Here is a 24,561-nt window from a genome sequence, read left to right on the forward strand (position 1 = left end):
CTGCACTGCACCCTCCCCAGGCTCAGATGGCTCTCCAGGGGCTGCTCCCATCCCTGCAGGGGCAGGGACACACGGCACGGGTGGCAGCTGGGGCTGGTGCTGCCCCTGTGCCTCAGCAGTGCTGCTTTGGCACCCGGGCTGGCTGTGCAGAGGCTCCTTGCCCAGCACCCAGGGCACAGAGGGGCTCAGGGCTGGGATCTGCAGCAGCCTGGGAAGCTGCACCTCCCTCCCAGGGTACCCACCCAGCCAGAGCAGCAGGGCTCCCCTGGACTGGGAAAGGACTTGGGAAAGGACCCAGCAGCCACAGCAATGAAAACAAACCCAGAGGTGACATTTTCACCTTTGCCAGGGTGGGGAAGAGTTCTGGCTGGAACCTGAGGAGTCTCCAGCCCAGGCCAGACACCTCAGCTCACACTGGGCAGGGAATGGGTGTCAGGGCCCCCTCCAGCTGTGTCAGGGGGGGATCCAGCAGCATTTCTGCATGGGGGGTGATCCCAGAAAGGATTCTGTGTGGCCACAGGCTGGTGTGCCAGCACTGCACACTGCTGAGTGCCAGGGCAAAGGCCACAACAAGCTTTGTTCCAGGACTTGGTGGCCCTGGGCACAGCAGGTGACTCCTGTGCACCGAACACGAGTGCTGGGAAGGGACATGGGGTGGGCCTGGCTGCCAGAGCTCCCCCCACCCCAGCACCCCAGCAGGGCAGCACAGCCAGGGCCACTGCTCAATGGTGTGCCACCCCTGTGCCACCCCTGTGTCCCCACACCCCAGGGAAGCTGCCTTACCTTGGAGGAGCAGAGCTGGCACACGCTGACCACTGGTTTGTCCCCAAGGCAGCAGCAAAGCTGGCAAAGCCCCTTGCAGGTGGGGGTGTGCCCTCGGGGAGATGTCCCCCTGTGTCACACAGCGCCCCAGGGCCAGGCTGGTGCTGCTTTGGGTGCAGGGCTGGGCAGCAGCAAAGGGCTCCGTGCTGTGCAGCGAGGCTGAGGGATGTGATCATCTGTTTGATCTTCCTTGGGGCTGATGAGCCCCTTCCTGAGTTTATTAATTAGCTGTGGGAGTGTCCAAAGGCACCATCGGTCCCCATAACCACTCTGTGAGTGTCCCCTCCTGACTCAGAGGCTTTGCTGCCTGTCCTGCTCCTCTCCTGTCCCTCACCTGCTGCAGCAGCCACTGACTCCACGCAGCTCCCACCCCACAGCCCCTCCCAGCCCCAGCAGTGACCCTGGGCTGCTGCTGCCACCCCTCAGCAGGGCACAGGGGACAGCAGGGCACACAACACCCCTGGCCTGTGCACTCAGGGTCACTGGGGGCATGTGGCACAACCACAGCTAGAGGGGGATGAGCTCACACTGCTGTGAGTCAGGGGTGACAGGGGCAGGTGCTGCCACCCCCAGGTGAGAGCAGCAGGCGCTGCCACCCCCCAGGTGACATTTGTGTCCTTGGCTCAGAGAGAGGCTCCAAGCAGAATAACCTGAGCACCTGGGGCACGTGACACAAGCCCTGGGAGCATCCCAACATGGAACAGGAGCTGAAGAGCACCTGTGGGGCAGGTCCAATGCCATCTCAGGGTGTCCAGGAACCACAGACCCTCCTGAGCTGGAGGGACCATCCAGGGCAGCTCCTGGCCCTGCACAGACACCCCAACAGTGCCACCCTGGGTACCCCCGTGACACTGGCACTCCCCACACTGGTCTGCACTCCCACAGGGAATACTCAATTCCTCCTGTTCTCTGGGGGTCTGGGGGCAGTGCTGCAGCCCAAGGTGGGGCTCAGTGGGACCTCCCCTTCAGAACCAGCACCAGCCCTGCACGCTCCTGCCTCCCCACACCCCCAACTCCATGTTTAGGAAATGGAGTGAAACACAAAGAAAAATCATATTCCTGTTCAAAAATACACACACCAGTGATCTCAACATGACCTCACAAAACCCTGTCAGAGCAGTGAAGGTGGGAAGTGCTCAGGGAGGTGAGGGGACAGATGGAAATCCATGAGCCAGCTGCTGGGCAGGGCAGGGCAGGAGTCTGAGCTGTACCTGGAGATCTACAGCAAGCACCCACCCTCCAGGCAGCAGTTTGAGGTACAACAGCTTTCTAGGCAAGAAGAATTTATAAATAAACCCAATCCTTCAAGCCATTTTAATTCTAAAATAAAATAAGTGTCACGCCAAGCCGCGCTCGCAGCACAGGACAAGGCAGGGCTGAGGGGGCACGAACAGGGATGTGCAGGTGTGGAGAACGTGATGATGCTCTGCAGCACGGCCACGAGCGGGGCACGGCCCTGTCCCGGCTGTCACCGGCCCCTCCGCACCGGGACAGCGCCGGGAGCGGCGCCGGGGAGCGGCCCCGGGCTCAGTTCACGCGGCAGGCCCGGATCATGAGCAGCTGCAGCAGGATGAACACGGGCGACATGATGAGCCCGTACCAGAGCTCCCGCGTGTGCTCCACCAGCTTCTGGCACAGCAGCATCTCGAACACGAACTTGAGGCTGAGGATGGTGAGGATCCAGAAGAGCCGCAGCACCGCCAGCCGCTTCTCGCCGTCCTGGAACAGCCGCACGGACACGATGGTGGTGAAGTAGGTGCTGAGCCCGTCGGCGGCGAAGAACGGCACGAACACGATCCACCAGGAGAGCGCGGCGGCCGCGCCGTCCACCTTGAGCACGAGCAGCACGGAGAAGGCGAGCAGGGCCAGCCCGTGCAGGAAGATCTCGAAGGTGGCGAAGCCGAGCCACTGCACGAGCTCGCGCAGGGAGAACAGCATCGTCCGCGCTGGGTAACGGCACCGCCACAGGCACCGGCACCGACAGTCCTCAAACCGGCACCGGCCCGGCACCGACAGTCCTCAAACCGGCACAGACACCGGCACCGACACCGGCACCGACAGTCCTCAAACCGGCACCGGCCCGGCACCGACAGTCCCCAAACCGGCACCGACACCGGCACCGCCAGTCCTCAACCCGGCAACGACACCGGCACCGGCCCGGCGCGATACCGGCACCGGCACAAGTCCTCAAGGCGGCACCGACACCGGCCCTTAACCCAGCACCGGCCCGGCCCCGGCCGCGGCCCGGCCCCGGCACGAGCCCTGGCCCAGCCAGGGACCAGGTCCAGCCCGGCCCCGACACCGACACCGGTCCCCGCCCCAAGCCCTGAACCTGAAGCGGCACCGGTACCGGCACCAGGCCCGGCCTGGCCCGGCCCGGCGGCGCGGGGCGATGGCGTCACGGTGAGAGGCGACAGGCGGCTGACGTCATCATGCGGAGATACGGTGAGCGGGGAGCCCCGGCCGCTCTGCCTCGATGATGACGTCAGCGGGGACTGTCGCGAAGTGGTGACGTCAGAGGCGGCATGGGGCCCGTCCATGGTGAGTCCCGCGGAGCCGCCGGGCCGGGCCCCGGGGCTGGGAGTGCTCAGCTGGAGAGGAGAAACCCCGGGAGAGCTGGGGAGGGACTGGGGACAAGGGATGGAGGGACAGGACACAGGGAATGGCTCCCACTGCCAGAGGGCAGGGCTGGGTGGGATATTGGGAATTGGGAATTGTTCCCTGTGAGGGTGGGCAGGCCCTGGCACAGGGTGCCCAGAGCAGCTGTGGCTGCCCCTGGATCCCTGGCAGTGCCCCAGGCCAGGCTGGGCAGGGCTGGGAGCAGCCTGGGACAGTGGGAGGTGTTCCTGCCATGGCAGGGGTGGCACTGGGTGGGCTTTAAGGTCTCTTTTAATCCTAAGCAGTCTGGGATCCTGCGATTCTATTTTACATTATTATGATTAATTTAATATTATTCTGTGGGCACATGGTGATGGCAGCTGTTTGCAGCTCAGACAGGTGCCAGGGCTGGATCCCCTCTGGGCTGGGCCCCTGCTCTGGCAGAGTCTGGCTGAGAGCTCCGTGTCTGTGTCTGTCACTGAGCCTCCAGGCCCTGCCCCAGCCCCTCGGGGGAGGGCGGGTTCCCAGGGCACACAGGAAGGTTACACCAGGACTGGGGAACAGCCCAGCCAGGGCTGTGCTCACCCCGTGCTGCTGAGGGCAGTTCAGCAGGGCAGGATCCGGGTTTTGGTCACTCCCCTGGCCTGGCAGGGGGACAAGGAGCACAGTAGTGTCCCTGCTTGTTGTATGGGCTGGGACATGGGATCCCTCCCTCAGTGCTGCACAGGGGTGGGAAGAGAGCCTGGCAGCCTTGACTCCCTCTGCTGGATGCCAGCTGCTCACCGTGCCTGTGCTGGCTGGGTGCTGTGCCAGCCCCTGGGGGTCAGTGCTGCTCAGCCCAGCCCTGCCCAGCCCCTGTCCCTTCCCTCCTGTGACTTCCCTGCTGTTGTCTCCTGCAGATGGCAGAAAAGGGACTCCTGGTGCTCTTTGGCAGCCAGACTGGCACAGCTCAGGACACAGCAGAGAGGGTGGGCAGAGAGGCCCAGAGACGGCACCTGCGCTGCCGGGTGCAGGCCCTGGACAGCTGTGACCTGGTGAGTGTGGGACACAGGATGGCTGTGACCTGGTGAGTGTGGGACACGGGACGGCTGTGACCTGGTGAGTGTGTGTGGGACACGGGATGGCTGTGACCTGGTGAGTGTGGGACACAGGACAGCTGTGACCTGGTGAGTGTGGGACACGGGATGGCTGTGACCTGGTGAGTGTGGGACACGGGATGGCTGTGACCTGGTGAGTGTGGGACACAGGATGGCTGTGACCTGGTGAGTGTGGGACACGGGATGGCTGTGACCTGGTGAGTGTGGGACACGGGATGGCTGTGACCTGGTGAGTGTGGGACATGGGATGGCTGTGACCTGGTGAGTGTGGGACACAGGATGGCTGTGACCTGGTGAGTGTGGGACACGGGATGGCTGTGACCTGGTGAGTGTGGGACACAGGGCAGCTGTGACCTGGTGACTGTGGGACACAGGACTGCTGTGACCTGGTGACTGTGGGACATGGGATGGCTGTGACCTGGTGAGTGTGTGTGGGACACAGGGCTGCTGTGACCTGGTGACTGTGGGACACAGGACAGCTGTGACCTGGTGAGTGTGGGACACAGGATGGCTGTGACCTGGTGAGTGTGGGACATGGGACAGCTGTGACCTGGTGACTGTGGGACATGGGATGGCTGTGACCTGGTGAGTGTGGGACACAGGGCTGCTGTGACCTGGTGAGTGTGGGACACGGGATGGCTGTGACCTGGTGAGTGTGGGACACGGGACAGCTGTGACCTGGTGAGTGTGGGACACAGGATGGCTGTGACCTGGTGAGTGTGTGTGGGACACAGGACAGCTGTGACCTGGTGAGTGTGTGTGGGACACGGGGCTGCTGGGGCACTGCTACTCTGTGCCAACCCCATGGGCATGGACACCTCCCACAGCACCATGGAACCATGGCACGAGCTGAGTTGGAAGGAATCCATCAGGATCATGGAGTCAGCTCCTGGCCCTGCCCAGGACACCCCAACCATCCCACCCTGTCTCAAACACTGTTGGACTCAGACAGGCTTGGTGCTGCTTGCTCCAAGCCCTGTCCAGCCTGGCCTTGGACACTTCCCAGGATCCAGGGGCAGCCACAATTTCTCTGGGCAACCTGTGCCAGAACCTCATCACCCTCACAGGGAAGAATTTCTTCCTAATATCTGACCTAAACCTGCCCTCCTTCAGCTTATGGACACTCCCCCTTGTCCTGTCCCTCTATGCCTTATCCCCAGTCCCTCTCCAGCTCTTCTGGAGCCCCTTTAGGCACTGGCAGGGGCCCTGAGCTCTCCCTGGAGCCTTCTCTTTCCCCAGGCTGAACACCCTGAGCTGTCCCATCCTGGCTCCAGAGCAGTTTGGAGGCTGCTGACCTGACTGTGCCGTGTTTGTACCCTCAGGCCAACCTCATCCATGAGCCCTTGGTGGTGTTTGTGTGTGCAACCACAGGCCAGGGAGACCCACCTGACAACATGAAGGTAGGAGCTGCTCCTCTCCTGTTGCTGTGTGTTCCTGCTGCAGGGCTCTCTCTGCTGAAGCAGCTTGAGCTTGTTCTTGCTGGGGGAGCTTTGCAGCAGCACCAGGCACATGCCAGGGAACAGGAGCAGGGGCATTTGAGCAGAAAGCCGTGCTCCCCACTCTGCTGGGCTGGGTGGGCAGGGAGCAGGGCCAGGCAGGCAGGAGGTGCCTGGCAGCAGCAGCACTGGCTGCATGTGCCTGTTGTAGATGTTCTGGCGGTTCCTGTTCCGGAAGAGCCTCCCTGGCAGCGCCCTGTGCCAGCTGGACTACGCCGTGCTGGGCCTCGGGGACTCCTCCTACCCCAAGTAAGCAGCCCCAGGAAGCTGCAGGGGAGAGCCAAGGGGGTAAGGGGAGACACAGTCTGATTCTGGAGCAGCACTCAAGCAAAATGTAACTCCCACCAGCCTTAAAAACCCTTCCCCTGCTGTGTCCCTCCTCCCCCCCAGGAATTAGGCTGCTGCCCTTTTCTTTCCTCCCAAGCTCACCAAGGATGCTTTGGTGGGTCAGACATGTGTCAGTCTTTTATCACAGCTGTGGGCCAAGGCAACAGGGGACATCAAACAGAGGTGGCAGCCAGCCATGCTGCTCCCAGGTCTCTTCCAGAGAGGTTCCTGTGTCTCAAGGAGCTCTAGTGGGAGGGATGGGTGTGCCTGAGCTCTGTGGGGCACTGAGGGGCTGGAGGGAAGGAAATGTTCCATGGCCCAGGGCACAAGCTGTCCTGAAGGGAACCTGGATCTCCCCTTGTCTCATTTCAGGGCTGAGCACAGCCTGTGAGGGCCAGCAAGTGGCACCTAGCTGGTTCTGTGAGCTGGCACAGGCTGGGCAGGACATGGGCCAGGTCACAGTGCTGGCTGTGCCTGCTGTGCTGCTCTGGTGGCCCTGGCAGTGTGTGCTGGTGCTGTGGCAGTGCCTGCTGGTGCTGTGGCAGTGCCTGCTGTGCTGCTCTGGTGGCCCTGGCAGTGTGTGCTGGTGCTGTGGCAGTGCCTGCTGTGCTGCTGGAGCAGCCCTGCCCTGTGTTGTTCTCTGCTCAGGTTTAATTTCATTGCCAAGAAGCTGCACAAACGGCTGCTCCAGCTCGGGGCCAACCCGCTGCTGCCCGTGGCCCTGGGGGATGACCAGCATGACCTGGGGTAAGAGCCCAGAGGAGGGGTGGTGGGGGGCCCTGGGGTGCCCTGCAGCTCTGTCCTGGGGCTGATGGCAGGGCTGTGTGCTGCTCCCACCAGGGGGCTGCTCCTGCAGCTCTCTGGGAACGGGCTGATCCCTGCTCATAACCCTCCTGTGCCAGGACCTGGGCCACCTGCTGCTCCAGGGTGTCCCATGGCCCCCAGAACGTGGCCATGACCCCTGGCTCAGCCCCAGCCCTGTGCAGAGCAGGGCATGGCTGTGCCACACAGCCCTGTACCTGCAGGCATTGCAGCAGCCTCAGCTGTGCTCACCTGGCACGGGGCAAAGGCTGTGGATGGCTCAGGGACACAGTGACCCCAGTGACCCAGTGCTGCTCAGGGGCTGGAGATCCTGTTCAGGGCTCAGTGCTTGGGCCCTGGAGAGCAATTGAGTGCATGGAGTGGCTGAGATGTGTTTGTTCCCAGACCTGAAGTTGGAAGGGAATGGCCGGGGGTGACTGTGGGAGTTGTTGTTGGGCATGGGCAGGGCTAGCAGGGCTTGACCCTGAAGGGATGATGTTGCTGCAGCCTCAGTTTCCCACTTGCAGGCCAGATGCAGTGATTGATCCTTGGCTCGTGGCCTTGTGGGAGAAGATCCTTGCCTTGTATCCTGTCCCTCCTGGCCTCGGGATCATCAGTCCCGACGTGCGGTGAGTGCAGGGGGTGAGCAGGGGCTGCTGGGCTGCCTGGGCTGTTCTGCAGAGTGGAGGTGGGCTCTGCTTGGAGCAGGAACCCTCCCCACACAGCTTCTGGTGTCCCCAGTGTCACTTGTGCTTTGGCCACAGGTGGCCCATCTCTCTCTGGATGGGTGTCCCCTTTTCCCCTGGGGACTGTGACAGCTGTCCCAGCTGGGTTCTGCACGTCCGTCTGTCCTGATGTGCCTCTGGCCCTGGCAGAGTGTGTGTGTGCCCTGCATGCTCAGGAGCCTTGGGATCTCTTCCTGGTGGTCTCCATTGCATTCCCTTACACAGGCCAGCTCCAGGGGATGGGGACAATGGCTAGTGGGACACTCCAGGCCTCTCCCTGCCTCTCATCTTGCAGCAGCAGAGGAGCTGTGGCGTGGAGGTAACCCTGCTGCATTGTATTGCTGTCGTTCCCACAGCCTGCCCCCCAAATACACACTGCACTACCTGCCTGAGGACTGCCCAGAGCCTGAGGGTGCCCTGCTGCAGCCAGCACCCCCCCGGGGGGCTCCCTGTGAGCTGCAGCCCTTCCCTGCCCGCGTGGTGTCCAACCAGAGGCTCACAGCACCCGCCCATTTCCAGGATGTCCGGCTCATCGAGTTTGACATCGCGGGCTCAGGGATCACGTGAGCATTTTCCTGACTCCCCAAGTTCTGTTGTGTGGGTTCAGGTGTCCTGGAGCCTGCCCTGCTCTTCTGGTGCCCTTCCTCACTGAGATCTGAGGCTGCAGTCTTGTGGTTGTGGTCCCTGCTGCAGTGGGGGTCCTGCCCATGGGCCAGCTCCCTTTGCCTGGTGCTGGCACTGGGAATTTGCCTCCCCTGGTGTGGGTGCTGCTTCGGGTGGCCGTGCTGTGGCTCTGCCCCGTGGCTGTGCTTGGCAGCTCCCCCTGCATCCCCAGGTTCAGTGCAGGGGACGTGGTGATGATCCAGCCCCAGAACTGCCCTGAAGATGTGCAGCAGTTCTGCCAGCTGCTGCGCCTGGAGCCACACAGACGCTTTGTGCTGCAGCCCACGGAGCCTGGTAGGTCCTGCCTGCTGCTCCTTCCCCTTCCTGCTGAGTCAGGGCATCCCCTGAGCTCTGGCCCAGCCTGGAGCTCTGCTCTTCCTTTGCTGTAGACCTGGTTGGGAGTGCTGGATGGACACAGGACAGCTGCCTGTCCTTCCCTCCAGTGCTGTGTGTGTGCATCCTGTGCAGAGCCAGTGGGACTGGAGGAATCCAGCAGTGCCAGGCTCCACCTGAGCCTTGTGCCTTGGCAGCCCCAGCACAGAGTGGGGGGGATCCTGCAGCCCCCTCAGCCCCAGGCCCACACTGGGAATCTTGTGCTTCTTTGCATGGGGTGTGCAGGTCTCCCCACTGTCTGCCTGTGCCCCAGGGACCCCTTGAGGGGCTCCTGCAGCCATAAACCAGCACAAGCAACCAGAGGAACCCCTTGGAGGCCCCCCCAGAGCTCTTGGTGCCTGCATGGAACAGGGAGTGTTTTTCTCCTGGCTCCTGAGCACCCATTCTGCCTCCAACTTCCCTGTGTCTGTCCATAATGGAATTTCTGCCTGGCAGGCAAACCCAAGAGAAATTCAGGCTGTTCCTCACACCCTTGGGAGAAACGTGGGAGACACAGACATGCCTGACACATGACACTGCTGGTTATTTCCTCTGCATTGTGTGCAGGCAGGGTGGGAGTCATGTGGATAAGACATTATCCCAAAGCACCTGCCAAAAGTGAGGGATGGCTGAACACTGCAGACTTCCTCTGGTGCAAACCTGTGGGCTTGAAAAGCAAGCTGGGGAGAGCAGGGGCTGGGGGCCCACGGTGGGAGCAGGGACAGAGGAGCTGGCTCCAGGAGCAGCGGGTGCTGCAGGCAGCAGGGCTGGCCCTGAGCTGTCCCCTCTGCCTTGCCTTGCAGGCACACCCCTCCCTCCCCTGCTGCCACAGCCCTGCAGCGTCCAGTACCTGGTGACACACTACCTGGACATCTCCTGTGTGCCACGGCGCTCCTTCTTCGAGCTGCTGGCCTCCTTCTCCACCAACGAGCTGGAGCGGGAGAAGCTGCAGGAGTTCAGCTCGGCCCAGGGCCAGGAGGAGCTGTACAGCTACTGCAACCGGCCCCGCAGGACCACGCTGGAGGTGGGGCTGCCCTCAGGGCTGGGCTGGGGCTCAGGGCACCCAGGGCACCGTCAGCCGTGCTGTCTTGGCTGAGGAGTGTAATCTCCTTCACCCATTTCTGAAGTCTCCATGGGTTTCCACTGGTGGTTAATACCAGCTCTAGATCCTTGTGGGCTCTGGGGGGCACAGGGCAGTGGCACAGGGTGGTTGTGGTGCCTTTGGCCGAGGACAGCGTGGCACAGCTGTATGGGACAGCCTCTGGCAGGCTGCTTCTGGGGTCACCAGGCATCACCCTCTTGGCCCTGCAGGTTCTGTGGGATTTCCCTCACAGCACATGTGCCATCCCAGCTGATTACCTGCTCGACCTCATCCCTCGCATCAGGCCCCGTGCCTTCTCCATCGCCTCCTCCCTGCTGGTAAGAGCTCAGCCCTGCTGGCCTCATTTCAGAGTCTGAGCAGAGGGTCTGGCAGGACCTGCACTGACTGCTGGTGCAAATATCCCCTGGAGCCTCCACAGCCTGCCCAAATCCCTGCTCTGCACTGAGCCTGCAGCAGCCTGATGTGCTGGATGCAAACTTGAGGGCTAGCCCAACCTTCAGATCAGGAGACTTGCTCTCCTGCAGCCCTGCAAGTGCCAGGACTGTCCCAGCCCAGCTCAGAGGTCTGGTCTCACTGTCCCTGGGAGCAGTGGGATGCAGTGCCACCGGAGTGTCCCGGGAGCTGGGCACGGGGAGTGCTGCTCCCTGCTCCTGCCAGGAGGTGGCAGAGGGACCGGCCCGGCTGCCTGCGGACCCAGCCCCTGCACGGCTGGATTTGTGCTCCACGGGAGCAAATTGGGCTGGGCAGTGACCATCGCTGTTGCCAGCTGTGCAGAGCATTCATGTGGCAGTGGTTCCCCAGGAAAACCCCCTTCCCTGTTCGAAAGATTTTGTGCAGGGGTGTGCTCCATTGTAAGTGGCTCTGCCAGACTAGGATGGGTGTTGCAGGCAGCCTGGTGGGAGCTGTGCACAGGCTCTGTCCCTGGAGGAGAGGGTGTCCTGTCCATGAGGAGCTGGGCACAGGCTCTGTCCCTGCAGGAGAGGGTGTCCTGTCCCTGGGGAGCTGGGCACAGGCTCTGTCCCTGCAGGAGGGACAGGGTGTCCTGTCCATGAGGAGCTGGGCACAGGCTCTGTCCCTGCAGGAGGGACAGGGTGTCCTGTCCCTGGGGAGCTGGGCACAGGCTCTGTCCCTGCAGGAGAGGGTGTCCTGTCCCTGGGGAGCTGGGCACAGGCTCTGTCCCTGCAGGAGAGGGTGTCCTGTCCCTGGGGAGCTGGGCACAGGCTCTGTCCCTGCAGGAGGGACAGGGTGTCCTGTCCATGGGGAGCTGGGCACAGGCTCTGTCCCTGGAGGAGAGGGTGTCCTGTCCATGGGGAGCTGGGCACAGGCTCTGGCCCTGCAGGAGGGGGTGTCCTGTCCATGAGGAGCTGGGCACAGGCTCTGGCCCTGCAGGAGGGACAGGGTGTCCTGTCCATGAGGAGCTGGGCACAGGCTCTGGCCCTGCAGGAGGGACAGGGTGTCCTGTCCATGAGGAGCTGGGCACAGGCTCTGTCCCTGCAGGAGGGATAGGGTGTCCTGTCCATGGGGAGCTGGGCACAGGCTCTGTCCCTGGAGGAGAGGGTGTCCTGTCCCTGGGGAGCTGGGCAGGGTGTGTGCTCATGGCTCTGTGTGCCACAGACCCATCCTGAGCGGATGCAGATCCTCGTGGCCGTGGTGCGCTACAAGACGCGGCTCAGCAAACCCCGCCGTGGGCTCTGCTCCACCTGGCTGGCTTCTCTCAACCCAGAGCAGGGTAAGTGCTTGGGCTCTGAGGGAGTCCTGAGTGCTTCCCACAGCAGCCAGGGCTCATCCCTCGGGCTGTGATGGAGCTGTGTGGGTGCTGACCGTGTGCAGGAGCTGCCTGGCTGGAGCACCAGCTCCATGGGGAGCACACTGGCTTGGCAGGATGGTCCTGCTGTCCTTCCTCCCTGCCCCATCCTCGTCAGAGCACACAGAGAGCTGTGCCTCTCCAGCTTACCCTGACCTCCCAGCTGCTCAACCCTGCTGTCCCTCTGTGGGCTGCTCCTGGTGTCTGCTGGGCACCTCCAGTGCCACAGCCACAGCTCTGGGAAGGCTGGTCCCTTCTTCCACAGAATCACAGAAAAAGCTGAATTGGAAGGGACCCATAAAGATCTTCAAGTCCCACCCCTGGCCCTGCACAGACACCCCAACAATCCCACCCTGTGCATCCCTGAGAGCCTTGTCCAAATGCTCCTGGAGCTCTGGCAGCCTTGGGGCCTCCCTTACATCCAGCCAGGCTGGGATCTCTGCCTCCACTGTGTTCCCTGGCACAGGCTGTGTGAGGAGAGGGCTGTCCTGCAGCCCGTGTGCTGGGGGGCTCTTGCCTTGCTCTGGGCTTCACTCAGCTTCTTGCAGAGGCAGTGCTGAGACAGCTGAAGGGCTTTTCACTCACACAGTGTGCCCTCAGTGCCAGGGGCTGATGAGCCAGCTCTGCCTGTGTCTTTGGAGGACCCTGGAAGAGCTGGGTGCCCACTCACCCTCTGCAGGCAGGCACAGAGCACTGGTGGTGGAGTGATGCTTGTCAGTCTGTCTGTCCCACAGGTGATGTCCGGGTGCCTCTTTGGGTGAAGAAAGGAGGAATGAAGTTCCCAGCTGACCCTGGCACCCCTGTGATCATGATTGGCCCTGGCACAGGGGTGGCACCCTTCCGAGCAGCGATACAGGAGCGGGTGGCGCTGGGACGCCGAGGTGAGGGATGGTCCTGGGAGCCACTCAGGATGCCCCTTGCACAGACAGATGGAAGGATGGACTGGGGGCTCCTGAGGGTTCACTGGGTCAGGCTTTGCTGTGTTGAGCAGAAGCAGGCTGAGCTCTGGGGCAGGTGAGGCCCTGAGCCTGCTGTGTGCAGCCTGTGGGGTCATTCACAGGCTGTGCTGCAGGGCAGCTCCTTGGGTTGGGTCAGGCTCTGCAGAGGCTCTTTCTTGGCTCTCTGAGGGTGAACACAGGTTCCTGAGCTCAGCTGCTGCTGCAGTGTGTCCCATCCTCATTCCCTTGGCTCAGGGAACGGGCAGCCTTGGAGGACATGTTCTGCCCTCCTCCTTTTTCAGCAGACAGGGGGCTCTGGTTGCCACAGGTCGCTTCCTGCTGGTGGCTCTGCAGGCCAGGGCTGTCAGGCAGGTGGCACCAGCAATGCCCAGCACTGGGTGCTCCCAGCACAGCCCTGTGCTCTGCTCCTGCAGGGAACTGCCTCTTCTTCGGCTGCCGACACCAGTCCAAGGACTTCTACTGCCAGGCAGAGTGGGAAGAGCTGGTCACAAAGGGCTTCCTGACACTCTTCACAGCCTTCTCCAGGGACCAGGTCAGTGCTCAGAAGAGGAGGGTGGATACAAGAGCATCTCGGGCAGTGCTGATGGGACTCTGCCAGGGCACCATCTGCTAGGGATCTGGTGAGGTGGCACAGTGTGCACCTCCTTCCCCCACACACCTCTGTGCTGACTGAGATCCCCACACCCTGCAGAGGTGTGTCTGGCTAAGTTGGGCTGGAAGGGTTACTGGGACAAGGCTGGAGAACAACAGAGCAGATAAGGCATTAACCAGCTTTGTTTGGCTGGAGCACGTGAGTGATAAAAGGCTCCCAAGCCTCTTGGAGGGTCACCAGGCAGTAACTCATTGGTTAAGTACCCCTCCTGATGGTGTCCCTCTGAGCCCTGGCTGGAGCTGAGGCGCTTGGCCTCTGTGCCAGCTCTCTCTGAGTCCCAGATACACAGAGAAAAGCTCCCCATGGGTATGAGCACACCCACAACTCAGCCCCTCACTTTGCTTCCTGCTTTCCCAGGCAGTGTCTCTGGTGGGCAGCCCTTGTCCCCCGTTGGGGCTGCAGTGCTGCCAGAGAGGCTCCCTGAGCTGGGGATCTGTTTCACTGCCTTCCTCTGTCCCTTGGTGGCACTGAAAGCTCAGCCTGGCTTTGGAGCAGAGATGTGATAAAAAGGGAATGGCAATCTCTCTGGAGCTCAGCTGCACCAGCCCAAGCCCTTTCTCCTGGCTGTGTGCATGTGTTGACATGAATTCATTGTCTTTTATCCACTCACTTGTAAGGCAGGAGCTGGGTGCTTCTGTGCAGGCTTTCTAAGCCTGTGAGGAACAGGAGCAGCACTGCAGAGGGGTGCTGAATCACCAGCAAAAGGGGCACCTGCTGCTCTCTGGATCTGGAGAGCAGCCAGAGCCACCTTCTGCTCTTGTTGACTGTGGAGGGGCAGGAATTCCGCTGGAGTGTCCCCTCTCTCCTGCTCCACCAGCCAAAGCAGTTTGTCACCAGAGTCCTCTGCCCCCAGGGCAGAGTGGGAGCACAGCCACATCCCACAGCCAGGTGGGATGAGCCACACTGGGCTCATTGTGCCTTTGGCTTCAGGAGATACCACAGCCTTTAACTCATCACAAAGTTTGTTAAAGACCCAGGTGAGGGCTCCATAGCTGAGCAGAGTTTTGCTCTTCTCTCTGGAGTCCCTTTGCAGGTGCCCCCTGTCCCAGCACACCCACCTGCAGTGCAGACTGGTCCCAGCCAGACCTGGATGTCCTGAGACATTGTGACCCCAGTTTGAGCTCCTCAGATGGTGCCCTGGGAGCCCAGTCTGGCTGGCAGGGCCTCTGGCAGCACTGAACTCATTGCTGCTGAAGCTGAGGCTGTGCTGGTGCTGCTGAGGGCACTGCCCAGCCAGGGCTGGCACAGCCAGGGCACCTATGGGACCCACAGTGCCCAGCTCCTGGGACAGCCTGGACTTGGGCTGCTCAGGGCTGTTCCACACACATCTCCAGCCTGCAGGAGCTGAGCCACAGCCAGAGGGGCCTGGGGAGGAGGCTGTGCCCATGGCTCAGTGAGGGGAGGAGGCTGTGCCCATGGCCCTGTGAGGGAAGGAGGCTGTGCCCATGGCCCTGTGAGGGGAGGGGGCTGTGCCCAGGGCCCAGCATGGGGAGGAGGCTGTGCCCATGGCTCAGTGAGGGAAGGAGGCTGTGCCCATGGCCCGGTGAGGGGAGGAGGCTGTGCCCATGGCCCTGAGAGGGGAGGAGGCTGTGCCCATGGCCCAGTGAAGGGAGGAGGCTGTGCCCATGGCCCTGTGAGGGGAGGAGGCTGTGCCCATGGCCCAGCATGGGGAGGAGGCTGTGCCCATGGCCCTGAGAGGGGAGGAGGCTGTGCCGAGGGCCCTGTGAGGGGGGCATGGGCAGGAGGCTGTGCCCAGGGCCCTGTGAGGGGGGCATGAGGAAGAGGCTGTGCCCATGGCTCAGTGAGGGGAAGAGGCTGTTCCCAGGGCCCTGTGAGGAGAGGAGGCTGTGCCCATGGCCCAGCATGGGGAGGAGGCTGTGCCCATGGCTCAGTGAGGGAAGGAGGCTGTGCCCATGGCCCGGTGAGGGGAGGAGGCTGTGCCCAGGGCCCTGAGAGGGGAGGAGGCTGTGCCCATGGCCCGGTGAGGGGAGGAGGCTGTGCCCATGGCCCAGCATGGGGAGGAGGCTGTGCCCATGGCCCAGTGAGGGGAGGAGGCTGTGCCCATGGCTCTGAGAGGGGAGGAGGCTGTGCCCATGCCCAGCATGGGGAGGAGGCTGTGCCCAGGGCCCTGAGAGGGGAGGGGGCTGTGCCCAGGGCCCTGAGAGGGGAGGAGGCTGTGCCCATGGCCCAGCATGGGCAGGAGGCTGTGCCCATGCCCCAGTGAGGGAAGGAGGCTGTGCCCAGGGCCCTGTGAGGGGGGCATGGGCAGGAGGCTGTGCCCAGGGCCCAGCTCACCCTGCAGGATGGGGCATGGGGGATGCCCAGCACAGGGCCTGGCCTCCATCACAGTGTCACCTTTGTCACAGGAGCCCTCTGGGCCAGCAGTGAGTGCAGGCACGTTGGCAATGGTGTTCTCTTGGGCAGGAGCCAGGGCTGGAGGCAGTTGCTTGGATTCTTGAAGTCTTGTGGATTAACCCTTTGGGAGCTCTCCTTGGCTGGGCTGTGCTGTGCACAGAGCCAGTCCCCAGCCAGTCCCTAAGCACAGTAGAGGGGCAGGGACTGGGACAGAGCTGTCCCTCCAAGCTTTCTGCCCTTCCAAGCTGTTTCAGGTCTCCAGCAGTCAGGGGTGCAGGGAAGGGTCTCTGTCCTGGAGCAGACTTGGCACACAAGGGCCACAGAGCCTCCTCTGCCCATGCTGGGAGAAGAGGACAGGAGGGAAGCCCTGGCCAGTGGACACCCAAAGGATTTGGGGGCTGCTTGGGGCCTGGTGTTCCCCCCTGAAGCTCCTGCTGCTGCACCAATCTCCCACCAGCCCAACCCAGTGCAGACGTCAGGTGTGGGGTTCCTCTTCCCCACACTGGTCATTGATCCAACTGCTTCTCCCAGTGCCTCCTGTGCTGCCCTGAGCTCCTGGGAACAGCCCCTGAGAACTGTCCTGAGAGCAGGAGCTGGGGCTGCTCCAGGCTCAGTGCCTTGTTTCCCTGCAGGAGGAGAAGGTTTATGTCCAGCACCGCATCCGGGAGAATGGCAAGCTGCTGTGGGAGCTGCTGAGCACTGAGAATGCTCATATCTACCTGGCTGGGTGAGTGAGAGCTCTCTGTGCAGGGCTTGAGGGAGCAGGGCTGCACATTTCTGCTTCTTCACCCACCTGGAGGCGTTTCCTCAGCTCAGCCCCGTGTTGCAGAGGGGCAGCTCATTCCTCCTCTCTGTCCTGCTCCAGGAGCCCTGGGCTGGGAGGGGCGTTTGTCACCTCCCCCATGCTCCCCTTAGGAGGGCACAGCTGGAACTGGTAAAGCTTCTCCAGCCAACCCTCCCCCTGCAGCCTCTGACCCACAGCACATGCACACACAGGAGAGGCCTGGCCCCTGCACAGCCCTCTCCTCCAGCAGTGCTTGATGAAGCTGGACAAAAGGCTTGTGTGGCACCTGTGGCCACTTGTGTGGGCAGGATGCCCAGCAGTGCTGGGGTTCAGGAGCAGCTTTGGGAGCCTTGGCACACTCTCTGACTCTTTGCACCCAGAGCTGCCTCCCGGGGCAGGGACCAGCCCTGTTGCACCACAGCCAGTGTCCCTGCACAGCTCAGCCCCTCTCCAGGTATTGTCTGGGGCTGGTTGCACACCTGGAGGGTGGCTCTGGCTTTGGGGTCAGAGTGCTGGCAGCTCTGCTGTGAGCTCTCAGAGCCCTGCAGTGCAGGGAGAGGCTGGTCCCCGTGCCCAGGGTGAGCCCTGGGCAGTGCTCTGTGCTGCTGGGCTGGGCAGAGCCCGCCCATGGCGTTGGCCGTGCCCCCTGTGACCTGGGGAGGGCGGGCCTGGGCCCGGCTGTCACACAGCAGCGAGTGCAGGAGGCTCTTTCCTGCCTGTCCTTCAGGAGAGCAGGAACTGCCCTGGTGCCTGGTAGGGCAGGACTGGCCTCGCTGCATTCCTGGGACAAGGAGATTGGTGTTTACTTCCCAGGAAGTGGAGGCAGGCCACCCCACTGTGTCCTTCACTGCTGCAGCACAGGGCTTCCTGGAGCCTCACCCCAACCTGGGCATTCCTGCCCTTGGCTCTGGGCTTCGGAGCACTTGGGACTTGGGGATGTGCCCAAATGCTGAGACTGTTGAGCTGTTGGGTCATGGCTTTATTCTCTCCTTCCATTCTCTTTCCTGCTTTTTGGTGCTGATGGAGATCCCCAAAGAGGATCAGTTTCTAGGAGAGGGCAGGGCCTGCACAGCTGTCCCCATGGCAGATTTTATGTCGCCCCGAGGATGGTATTTTGGACATCAGGGTTGCTCTGAGACTCCTCTTGTCAGAGCTTTGTCCTGCTGTGGGGTGTCCCTGAGCCCCCATCAGGCAGGTGGGATCCAGAGCCTTGGGATCCCTGCACAAGTGACATTGTGCTGATTGCAGAGGACACTGTTCCTACTTCCCTGAGCAGCCCAAACCCTGTAGAAAAGCTTCCAGGATCACCATGCACCCCCAGCTCACAGACTGAACTGTCAGTCAGCTGCAGGCAGGAAAGTGCAGGTGAGTGATCCTGTTTTGCCCCCAAATTCACAGTCCCAGCCAGACTGGGAGAAAGCTGGGGGAAGTGACTGCTGAGCTGTGTGCCCCTGAGCAGCAGCCCTGGGCCATGGGACACTTTTCTGCCTTCCCTTCTGGGGCCAGGGGGCTCTGGGGAGCCAGGGCTGCATCTGCTCTATGATTGTTCCTCACTTGTCTCACTCAGGGGCAAAAAGGTTGAAAATGTCTCTTTTTCTGAAAAAAAAAATTAGCTATTTGACATGTTTTCCATCACAAAGCCCAGCTCCATTATCTTGTACTTGCATATCAGTGCCTGACTCAGAAACAATGCGACTCTTCCAAAAAAAGAAGACCTCCTTTCTGGGTATTTTGGGATGTTAATCAGCTTCAAACGCAAGTCAGAATTCTGCCTTGTTCTTGGGAAACAGCAAGGACGTTGCCAGATGCTCGTGCCAATTGGAGCAGGCTGGGAAATTTTTTATTAGACGTTTTTTTTTGTCGCACAGGCAGTTCATCAAATGAAATTCTCTCCAGGAAAAAAAAAAGTCAGAATTTCTGATTTCCCATAAGAAATAATTGTGCTTGAAAGCGCTGAGTTCTGTTTGGGTATTTCCTACACAGGGGCTCGATGTTTTCTCCAGCATTTCTCTGATTTTGAGGTTTTTGAACTGGCTTTGGTTCCAAATGTCACTATCAAACCAATCATTCTGGATTTCTTGAGAGCAGGCAGCAGCAGGACAGGAGCAGCTGCTCTGCCCAGCTGAGGATCAGACATGTTTGACATTGAGTGATTCCAGAGATGAAAGGACAGGTTCCTGCCCTCCTGCTGATAAATTCCAACCCGTGCACGTTGCCTGTGTCTCTCTAATGAGGATGCTGGCAGATGCAGCTGTGTGGGGCTGGTGTTTGGGCTCCTGACCTGTGGTGCTCCTTCCCTGGGCTCTGGGGCCCATGGCCATGTTTTTGCCTTCACATGCCTGTGCTGAGGAGCCCTGTGGATAACAGCCCTGCTCTCAAGGGAGTGCTAGGAGCTGCTTCTCAGGCCTGTCATTTACCCTGTGGCAGGACAAGGCAGGTTCCCACTGCCCTGTGGTGGCTTGGCCACAGGGACTGCTGATTGCTGATCCTGGAGCACTGGGGTTGCTGCTCTGGCCCCTGTGCTCCTGCTCACCCTCCACTGTGTCCTGCTCTCTCCCCAGGAATGCCAAGCAGATGCCAGCAGCAGTGGCTGAGGCCCTGCAGTCGGTGCTGCAGCAGGAGGGTGGCCTGTCCCCCTTGGAAGCAGAGGAGCATTTCACAGCCCTGGAACGGTCCCGGCGCTTCCAGTCTGAAACCTGGTCCTGAGCCTGGCTCCTGCCTCGCCTCCCACTGCCTGAATAAAGGAGCCAGCAAAGGGATCTGCCTCTGGCATCTTGCTTGGGCTGGATTTACCCAACAGCCCCTCCCTGACAGCAGCAGGGCCATGGCAGTGGGGGACTCCTCCTGAGGGCTTTGGCTCCCTGTGCCCACACCCCACCAGAGCAGGAGCCAGAGGTCTCTTGGGGGTTCTGCTGGTTGGCTTCGGTGTGGGACTGATCTGCCCCCATGCCCCAGCCCCAGGGGTCCCTGTGTGGGGTGGGTGGCACCCAAGGGTGTTGCTGGAGCCGTGGAAGTGGCAGTGGCCACTGTTTGTGGCAGGGCCAGAGGAAGGGAAGTATTGCATGGGAGTCTCTCCACCCCAGCATTACTCAGCAGCGCTTGCTGCAGGAGGAGGCTGCCTGGACAGACCTGTTCCCCCTGCTTCCAGTGGCCAAGGCCAGCAGGCACAGGAGGAAGCCTTGATGCCTCTGTCTCTTCTGCCAGTTCATCATCCTGAGCCTGCTGAGTCTGAGCTCCAAGTTCCTGCTGAGTTATCCCTTTCCCTGAGTGCCTGCTCAGCTGCATCTCTCCTCCACCCCATCCTGGGAGCTGCTTCCAGCCCTTTCCCTGCAGCCTCGAGCCTGTGCACCCTCCTGGCCCTGCCCGTGCCCCAGTGGGACCAGTGCCACCACCTTCCTCCCCCAGTTCAGGGAACTGGGTGCCACTGCGTAAATAGCAATTAGGAGCAGGGCATGAGTCAGCAGGGACATTCCCTGGGAGCAGGCTGGGACAGGAAGGGACAGCTGTGCCACGCCATGCCTGTGACCCAGCCACCCTCCCATGTGGAGTCATGGGGTTCTGCAGGGCTGGGCGGTGCCTGGGGCATTGCTGGAGCTGTGGTACTGCAGTGAGGGGGAACAGGGACATTTGGGGACTCCCCACCCCACTGCTCTGAGCAGCTCTTGCACGTGCACACCATGGCTGGGCTGTGTCCCCGTGTGCCAGGGACAGTGGGGCCACTGCAGAGCTGCTGCATGGCAGTCACCACCCTGGGGCCACCATCCCCTCATCTGGGGCACTGTCCCGGTGGGAAACCTGGAAAGAAACTTCCATGCCCTGCAAGCTGCTTGTGGGACGTGACAAGGAGAGGTGGCCCTGCACCGGAACCATTGTGGGGGACGGAGTTGGACTGGGGCAGCACAGGGCCTGGTCTGGGAACTGTCCTGGGGGCTTTGGCTCCCTGTGCCCACATCCCACCAGAGCAGGGGCCAGAGGTCTCTTGGGGGTTCTTCTGGGTCTGTGCTGGGAACTGTCCTGGGGTCTGAGCTGGGGGACTGTACTGGAGGAGCACGGGGCCGTGTTGTGAGGCTGTACCGGAGGAGCACAGGGCCGTGTTGGGAGGCTGTACCGGAGGAGCACAGGGCCGTGTTGTGAGGCTGTACTGGAGGAGCACAGGGCCGTGTTGTGAGGCTGCACTGGAGGAGCACAGGGCCGTGTTGTGAGGCTGTACTGGAGGAGCACAGGGCCGTGATGGGAGGCTGTACCGGAGGAGCACAGGGCCATGTTGTGAGGCTGCACTGGAGGAGCACAGGGCTGTGTTGTGAGGCTGCACTGGAGGAGCACAGGGCCGTGTTGGGAGGCTGTACAGGAGGAGCACAGGGCCGTGTTGTGAGGCTGTACCGGAGGAGCACAGGGCCGTGTTGTGAGGCTGCACTGGAGGAGCACAGGGCCGTGTTGTGAGGCTGTACCGGAGGAGCACAGGGCTGTGCTGCCGTGCCCCCGGGACAGGGGTGTGGGCAGCACTGGCCGCAGAGCTGACTCCGCTGGTGCTGGGCACAGAGGAGAGGCGGCCGTGGGCCCAGCTCCTCCCCAGCCCCGGCGGGAGCTGATTGGCGCAGGCACGGCTCCTGCCCCGGGCTCCCTGCATTTGAGCCGCTTCCAGAAGCTGACAAACCAGACTGGTTACAGCCCGGCTCGGCCCCAGCCCTGCCTGGCCCACGGCAGGAGGCAGCTGCCTGCGCGGGTGCCCGCCACGCCTGCTCCCTTCTGGCACAGCGGGCAGCGCCCAGCTCGGTGCCCTCTCCTCCGGACCGTGGCGGGTCAGTACTGCATTGCTGCTGGGGCAGGAGGAAGAGGAGGAGGAGGAGAAGGCTGTTGGATGCTCACGGTGCTGCCCCTCTTGGGGTGGCCTCGGTGAGGGTGATGGGGCTGCACCCGGCGCTAGAGGCTCCTGACCGAGCGCTCTGGGAGGGCGCCCCAAAGCGCCCCGGAGGGATGTCGGGACTCTGTGCGGACACTGCTGCCTCCAAACCCTTCGGGCAGCCCTGCTGAAGGATTCTCCTGCCCTGGAGCAGCGCCCACGTCCCGCACCCAGCCCCGAGGGGACCCGGCGGGCGGGGACCGAGCGGGGTGGCTGCTCTGGCCGCCCCGATGGAGCCGGCGGCGGGCGAGGGGGCACAGCCCGGACCGGTGCCGGCAGCCGGTGGGGAAGAATGTGCCGGGCAGCGGGACCAGAGCGAGACCGCGGGGTCGGGGGACCCCGGGGAGCCGCTCCAACGCTGTGGAGAGGAATCTGCTGCTGCCTGGAGATGCTGGGAGCTGCCACGGACGGAGGATGCCAGGGAGCCGCTCCTGCCCGGGCATGAGCCGCTGCCTGCCCTCGGTGCCTCCCTGCCTGCGGGGCAGGACCTTCCCCGCGGGGAGAGCCCAGGGCCCGGCTGCCAAAGCGTCTCCAGCTCCATCCTGAGCCTCTTCGGCGAGGCGGAGAAGGCCCCGAGCGGCGGCGGGGCGGGGGCAGCGGAGCCGTGCCCGGTGCTGGCGGGCGGCGAGGACGAGTGCCCGATCTGCACGGAGCCCTACGACGAGCAGCGGCACAAGGCGGCCGTGCTGAACTGCAGCCACGGGCTGTGCCGGGCCTGCCTGCGCGCCATCATGGACACGGCCACGGGCGCCGAGCTCGGCCGCGTGCGCTGCCCCATCTGCCGCCAGAAGACGCCCATGCTGGAGTGGGAGATCTGCAAGCTGCAGGAGGAGCTGCTCCTGCTGCACGCCCAGCCCGGCTCCCCCGCAGCCCTGGCCACCCCCCGGCCCCCTGCCCTGCCGCCCCGGCGCCCGGGCCTGGCCGGCGCCCTCGAGCATCGCTTCCAGGTGCGCTTCCACACCAGCCGCATGTTCGGCTGCCTGCCCTGCGTGCGGTACCCGCCCTGCCTCATCCGCGCCCTGGCCCGGCTGGAGCGGCGCTGCCGCTGCTGCTACCTCGTGCTGCTGGCGCTGCTGCTGGCCGCAGAGATGCTCAGCCTGCTCCTCATCTTCCTCCCCATCCTGCTCATGGTGATGCTCTTCCTCATCCTCGACAAATAGCGCTGCCTTTGTGCCCTCGGGCTGAGCGTGCGTGGGGAAGGAGCCCAGAGGAGCCCGGCTCCGGCTGTGCCCGCGGCCGCGGTGCCAGCGGGGAGCAGGCCTGTGACCCTGGTGCCCGAGACACCTGGCACTGCCCGTGAGCCCGGGCCGGGGGAGGCAGCGCAGGAGCAGGAGCAGAGGGAGGCGACCCTGGAGCTGGGCATGACCTGTACCGCGGTGACATCGCTGCCGCAGCCAGGGGGCGGACGGAGTGGGGCACATCCCTGCCTGAGGCACATCCCTGCCTGGGGCTGGGCACCAGAGAGGCTCTGCGGGCAGAGCAGGGCTGTGCCATGGACTGTGCCATGGGCTGTGCCATTGCTGTGCCACAGACTGTGTCATGGACTGTGCCATTGCTGTCCCATGGGCTGTGCCACAGACTGTGTCATGGACTGTGCCATTGCTGTGCCATGGACTGTGCCACGGGCTGTGCCATTGCTGTGCCACCTGCACCCAGGACAAAGGGGCTGGGATCCCCCAGCATGCACTGAAAATACAACCTGTGTTTGTACCACAGCCATGTCCAGCTGAGTTCAGCGCTCGGTCTCAGCATGTCCCCTTGGGGCCTGGCAGTGCCACAAGGAGGGAATGGGCACAGCCAGTGCCCCCACCTACGAGGGGAGCATGCTCCACCATGGCACCTCCCAGCCCCTGCCGAGCTGTGCCAGCCCGTGCTCAGCCCGTGCCCTTCGGGGAGATAAGTGAGCAAACACGGCTCACTCAGTGCCACACACGGGTGGAGGAGCCTGTGCTGAGGGGCACTGGGGCTGTGCCCACACGGGCCCTGCCATGGAGCAGGAGTGTCCCAGGGCCGAGCAGGGTCTGGGCTCTGCCTTTGCCAGCCTCATGTGGGGGCCACACGCCAGCCAGGGTATGGCTGGGTCACAGTGTGGCAGCTCTGCACCCTTGTTCCTCCCCAGGGGGACAGGGATGGGGATCTTCCCAGGCTTTCAGCCACCTTGGGGCTGGTGGTGGGTGGAAGGGAGCTGTCAGACCCTCGAGGTCCTGCCAGGATTCCATTTCAGGGGTGCTGACAGCCACCTCCACAGGCTGGAATGTGCAGCGGTCTGTTTGTCACTCTGGCCTCCTCTGGGTGTCCTGCCAAGGCTCTGTGCTGACCCCATGCCAGTTCCCCCCTCGCTGTGCTGTCCCCCCTCTCTGTCCCCTCAGCCCAGCCCTGCTGGAGGCTGGTGACACTGCTGTGCCCTGTCCTGCCTGGGCTTTGCCAGGACACTGCTGCCACTGAGCATCAGCGCTGCCAGGGGCTGCTCTGGCAAAGTGCTGAAGCACAGGGTAGGAGCAGGGCACCCCAAAACAGGTCAGGTCAGCAGGCAGAAGCAGGTGGGTCCCCCCAGCCCTGGTGGCACCAAGGAATATTTATTTATACCAAGTGGAGCAGCTCCATCAGGAGAAGTGCCAGTTCAGCCCTGGCTGGGGCGTTTCTGGCTCCATGGAGCCTGTGGGGAGGGGGAGCTCAGACACTGGGGGCCCTGTTACCATCTGGGGCCCTGTCACCATGTGGGGGCCTGTCACCATGTGGGGCCCTGTCACCATGTGGGGCCCTGTTACCATCTGGGGCCCTGTCACCATGTGGGGGCCCTGTCACCATGTGGGGCCCTGTCACCATGTGGGGGCCTGTCACCGTGTGGGGCCCTGTTACCATCTGGGGGCCCTGTCACCCTGTGGGGCCCTGTCACCGTGTGGGGCCCTGTCACCATGTGAGGCCCTGTCACCATGGGAGGGCCCTGTCACCATGTGGGGCCCTGTCACCGTGTGGGGCCCTGTCACCGTGTGGGGCCCTGTCACCATGGGAGGGCCCTGTCACCATGTGGGGCCCTGTCACCGTGTGGGGCCCTGTCACTGTGTGGGGCCCTGTCACCATGTGGGGCCCTGTCACCGTGTGGG

The 24,561-nt window shown here is 62.8% G+C and overlaps 3 protein-coding genes across 4 annotated transcripts; 2 read left to right on the forward strand and 1 right to left on the reverse strand.

Annotated features, from left to right (window-relative positions):
• Window positions 1–1,868: 1,868 nt before the first annotated feature.
• On the reverse strand, window positions 1,869–2,844 carry TMEM203 (transmembrane protein 203). Its single transcript, XM_058038248.1, has one exon. The coding sequence runs from the start codon at window positions 2,758–2,760 to the stop codon at window positions 2,350–2,352; it is 411 nt and encodes a 136-aa protein (XP_057894231.1). The 5' UTR covers window positions 2,761–2,844; the 3' UTR covers window positions 1,869–2,349.
• NDOR1 (NADPH dependent diflavin oxidoreductase 1) lies at window positions 2,844–19,314 on the forward strand. Of its 2 annotated transcripts, XM_058038243.1 has the most exons (15): window positions 2,844–3,363; window positions 4,320–4,454; window positions 5,840–5,917; window positions 6,165–6,262; window positions 6,989–7,087; window positions 7,669–7,770; window positions 8,223–8,429; window positions 8,702–8,823; window positions 9,705–9,925; window positions 10,213–10,320; window positions 11,618–11,732; window positions 12,542–12,688; window positions 13,180–13,298; window positions 16,406–16,500; window positions 19,119–19,314. In XM_058038243.1, the coding sequence occupies exons 1-15, from the start codon at window positions 3,361–3,363 to the stop codon at window positions 19,261–19,263; spliced, it is 1,794 nt and encodes a 597-aa protein (XP_057894226.1). In that variant the 5' UTR covers window positions 2,844–3,360; the 3' UTR covers window positions 19,264–19,314. The 2 variants fall into 2 exon arrangements, with proteins under 2 accessions (XP_057894226.1, XP_057894227.1); XM_058038244.1 differs by lacking the exons at window positions 2,844–3,363; window positions 4,320–4,454 and adding an exon at window positions 5,257–5,266.
• Window positions 19,315–20,882: 1,568 nt separating this feature from the next.
• LOC131091887 (uncharacterized) lies at window positions 20,883–23,114 on the forward strand. The gene has a single exon (XM_058038245.1). It carries the CDS (start codon window positions 21,688–21,690, stop codon window positions 22,615–22,617), a length of 930 nt encoding a protein of 309 aa, XP_057894228.1. The 5' UTR covers window positions 20,883–21,687; the 3' UTR covers window positions 22,618–23,114.
• The last annotated feature ends 1,447 nt before the right edge of the window (window positions 23,115–24,561 follow it).

This window comes from Melospiza georgiana, chromosome 20, assembly GCF_028018845.1.
Source record: "Melospiza georgiana isolate bMelGeo1 chromosome 20, bMelGeo1.pri, whole genome shotgun sequence".
Classification (NCBI taxonomy): Eukaryota; Metazoa; Chordata; class Aves; order Passeriformes; family Passerellidae; genus Melospiza; species Melospiza georgiana.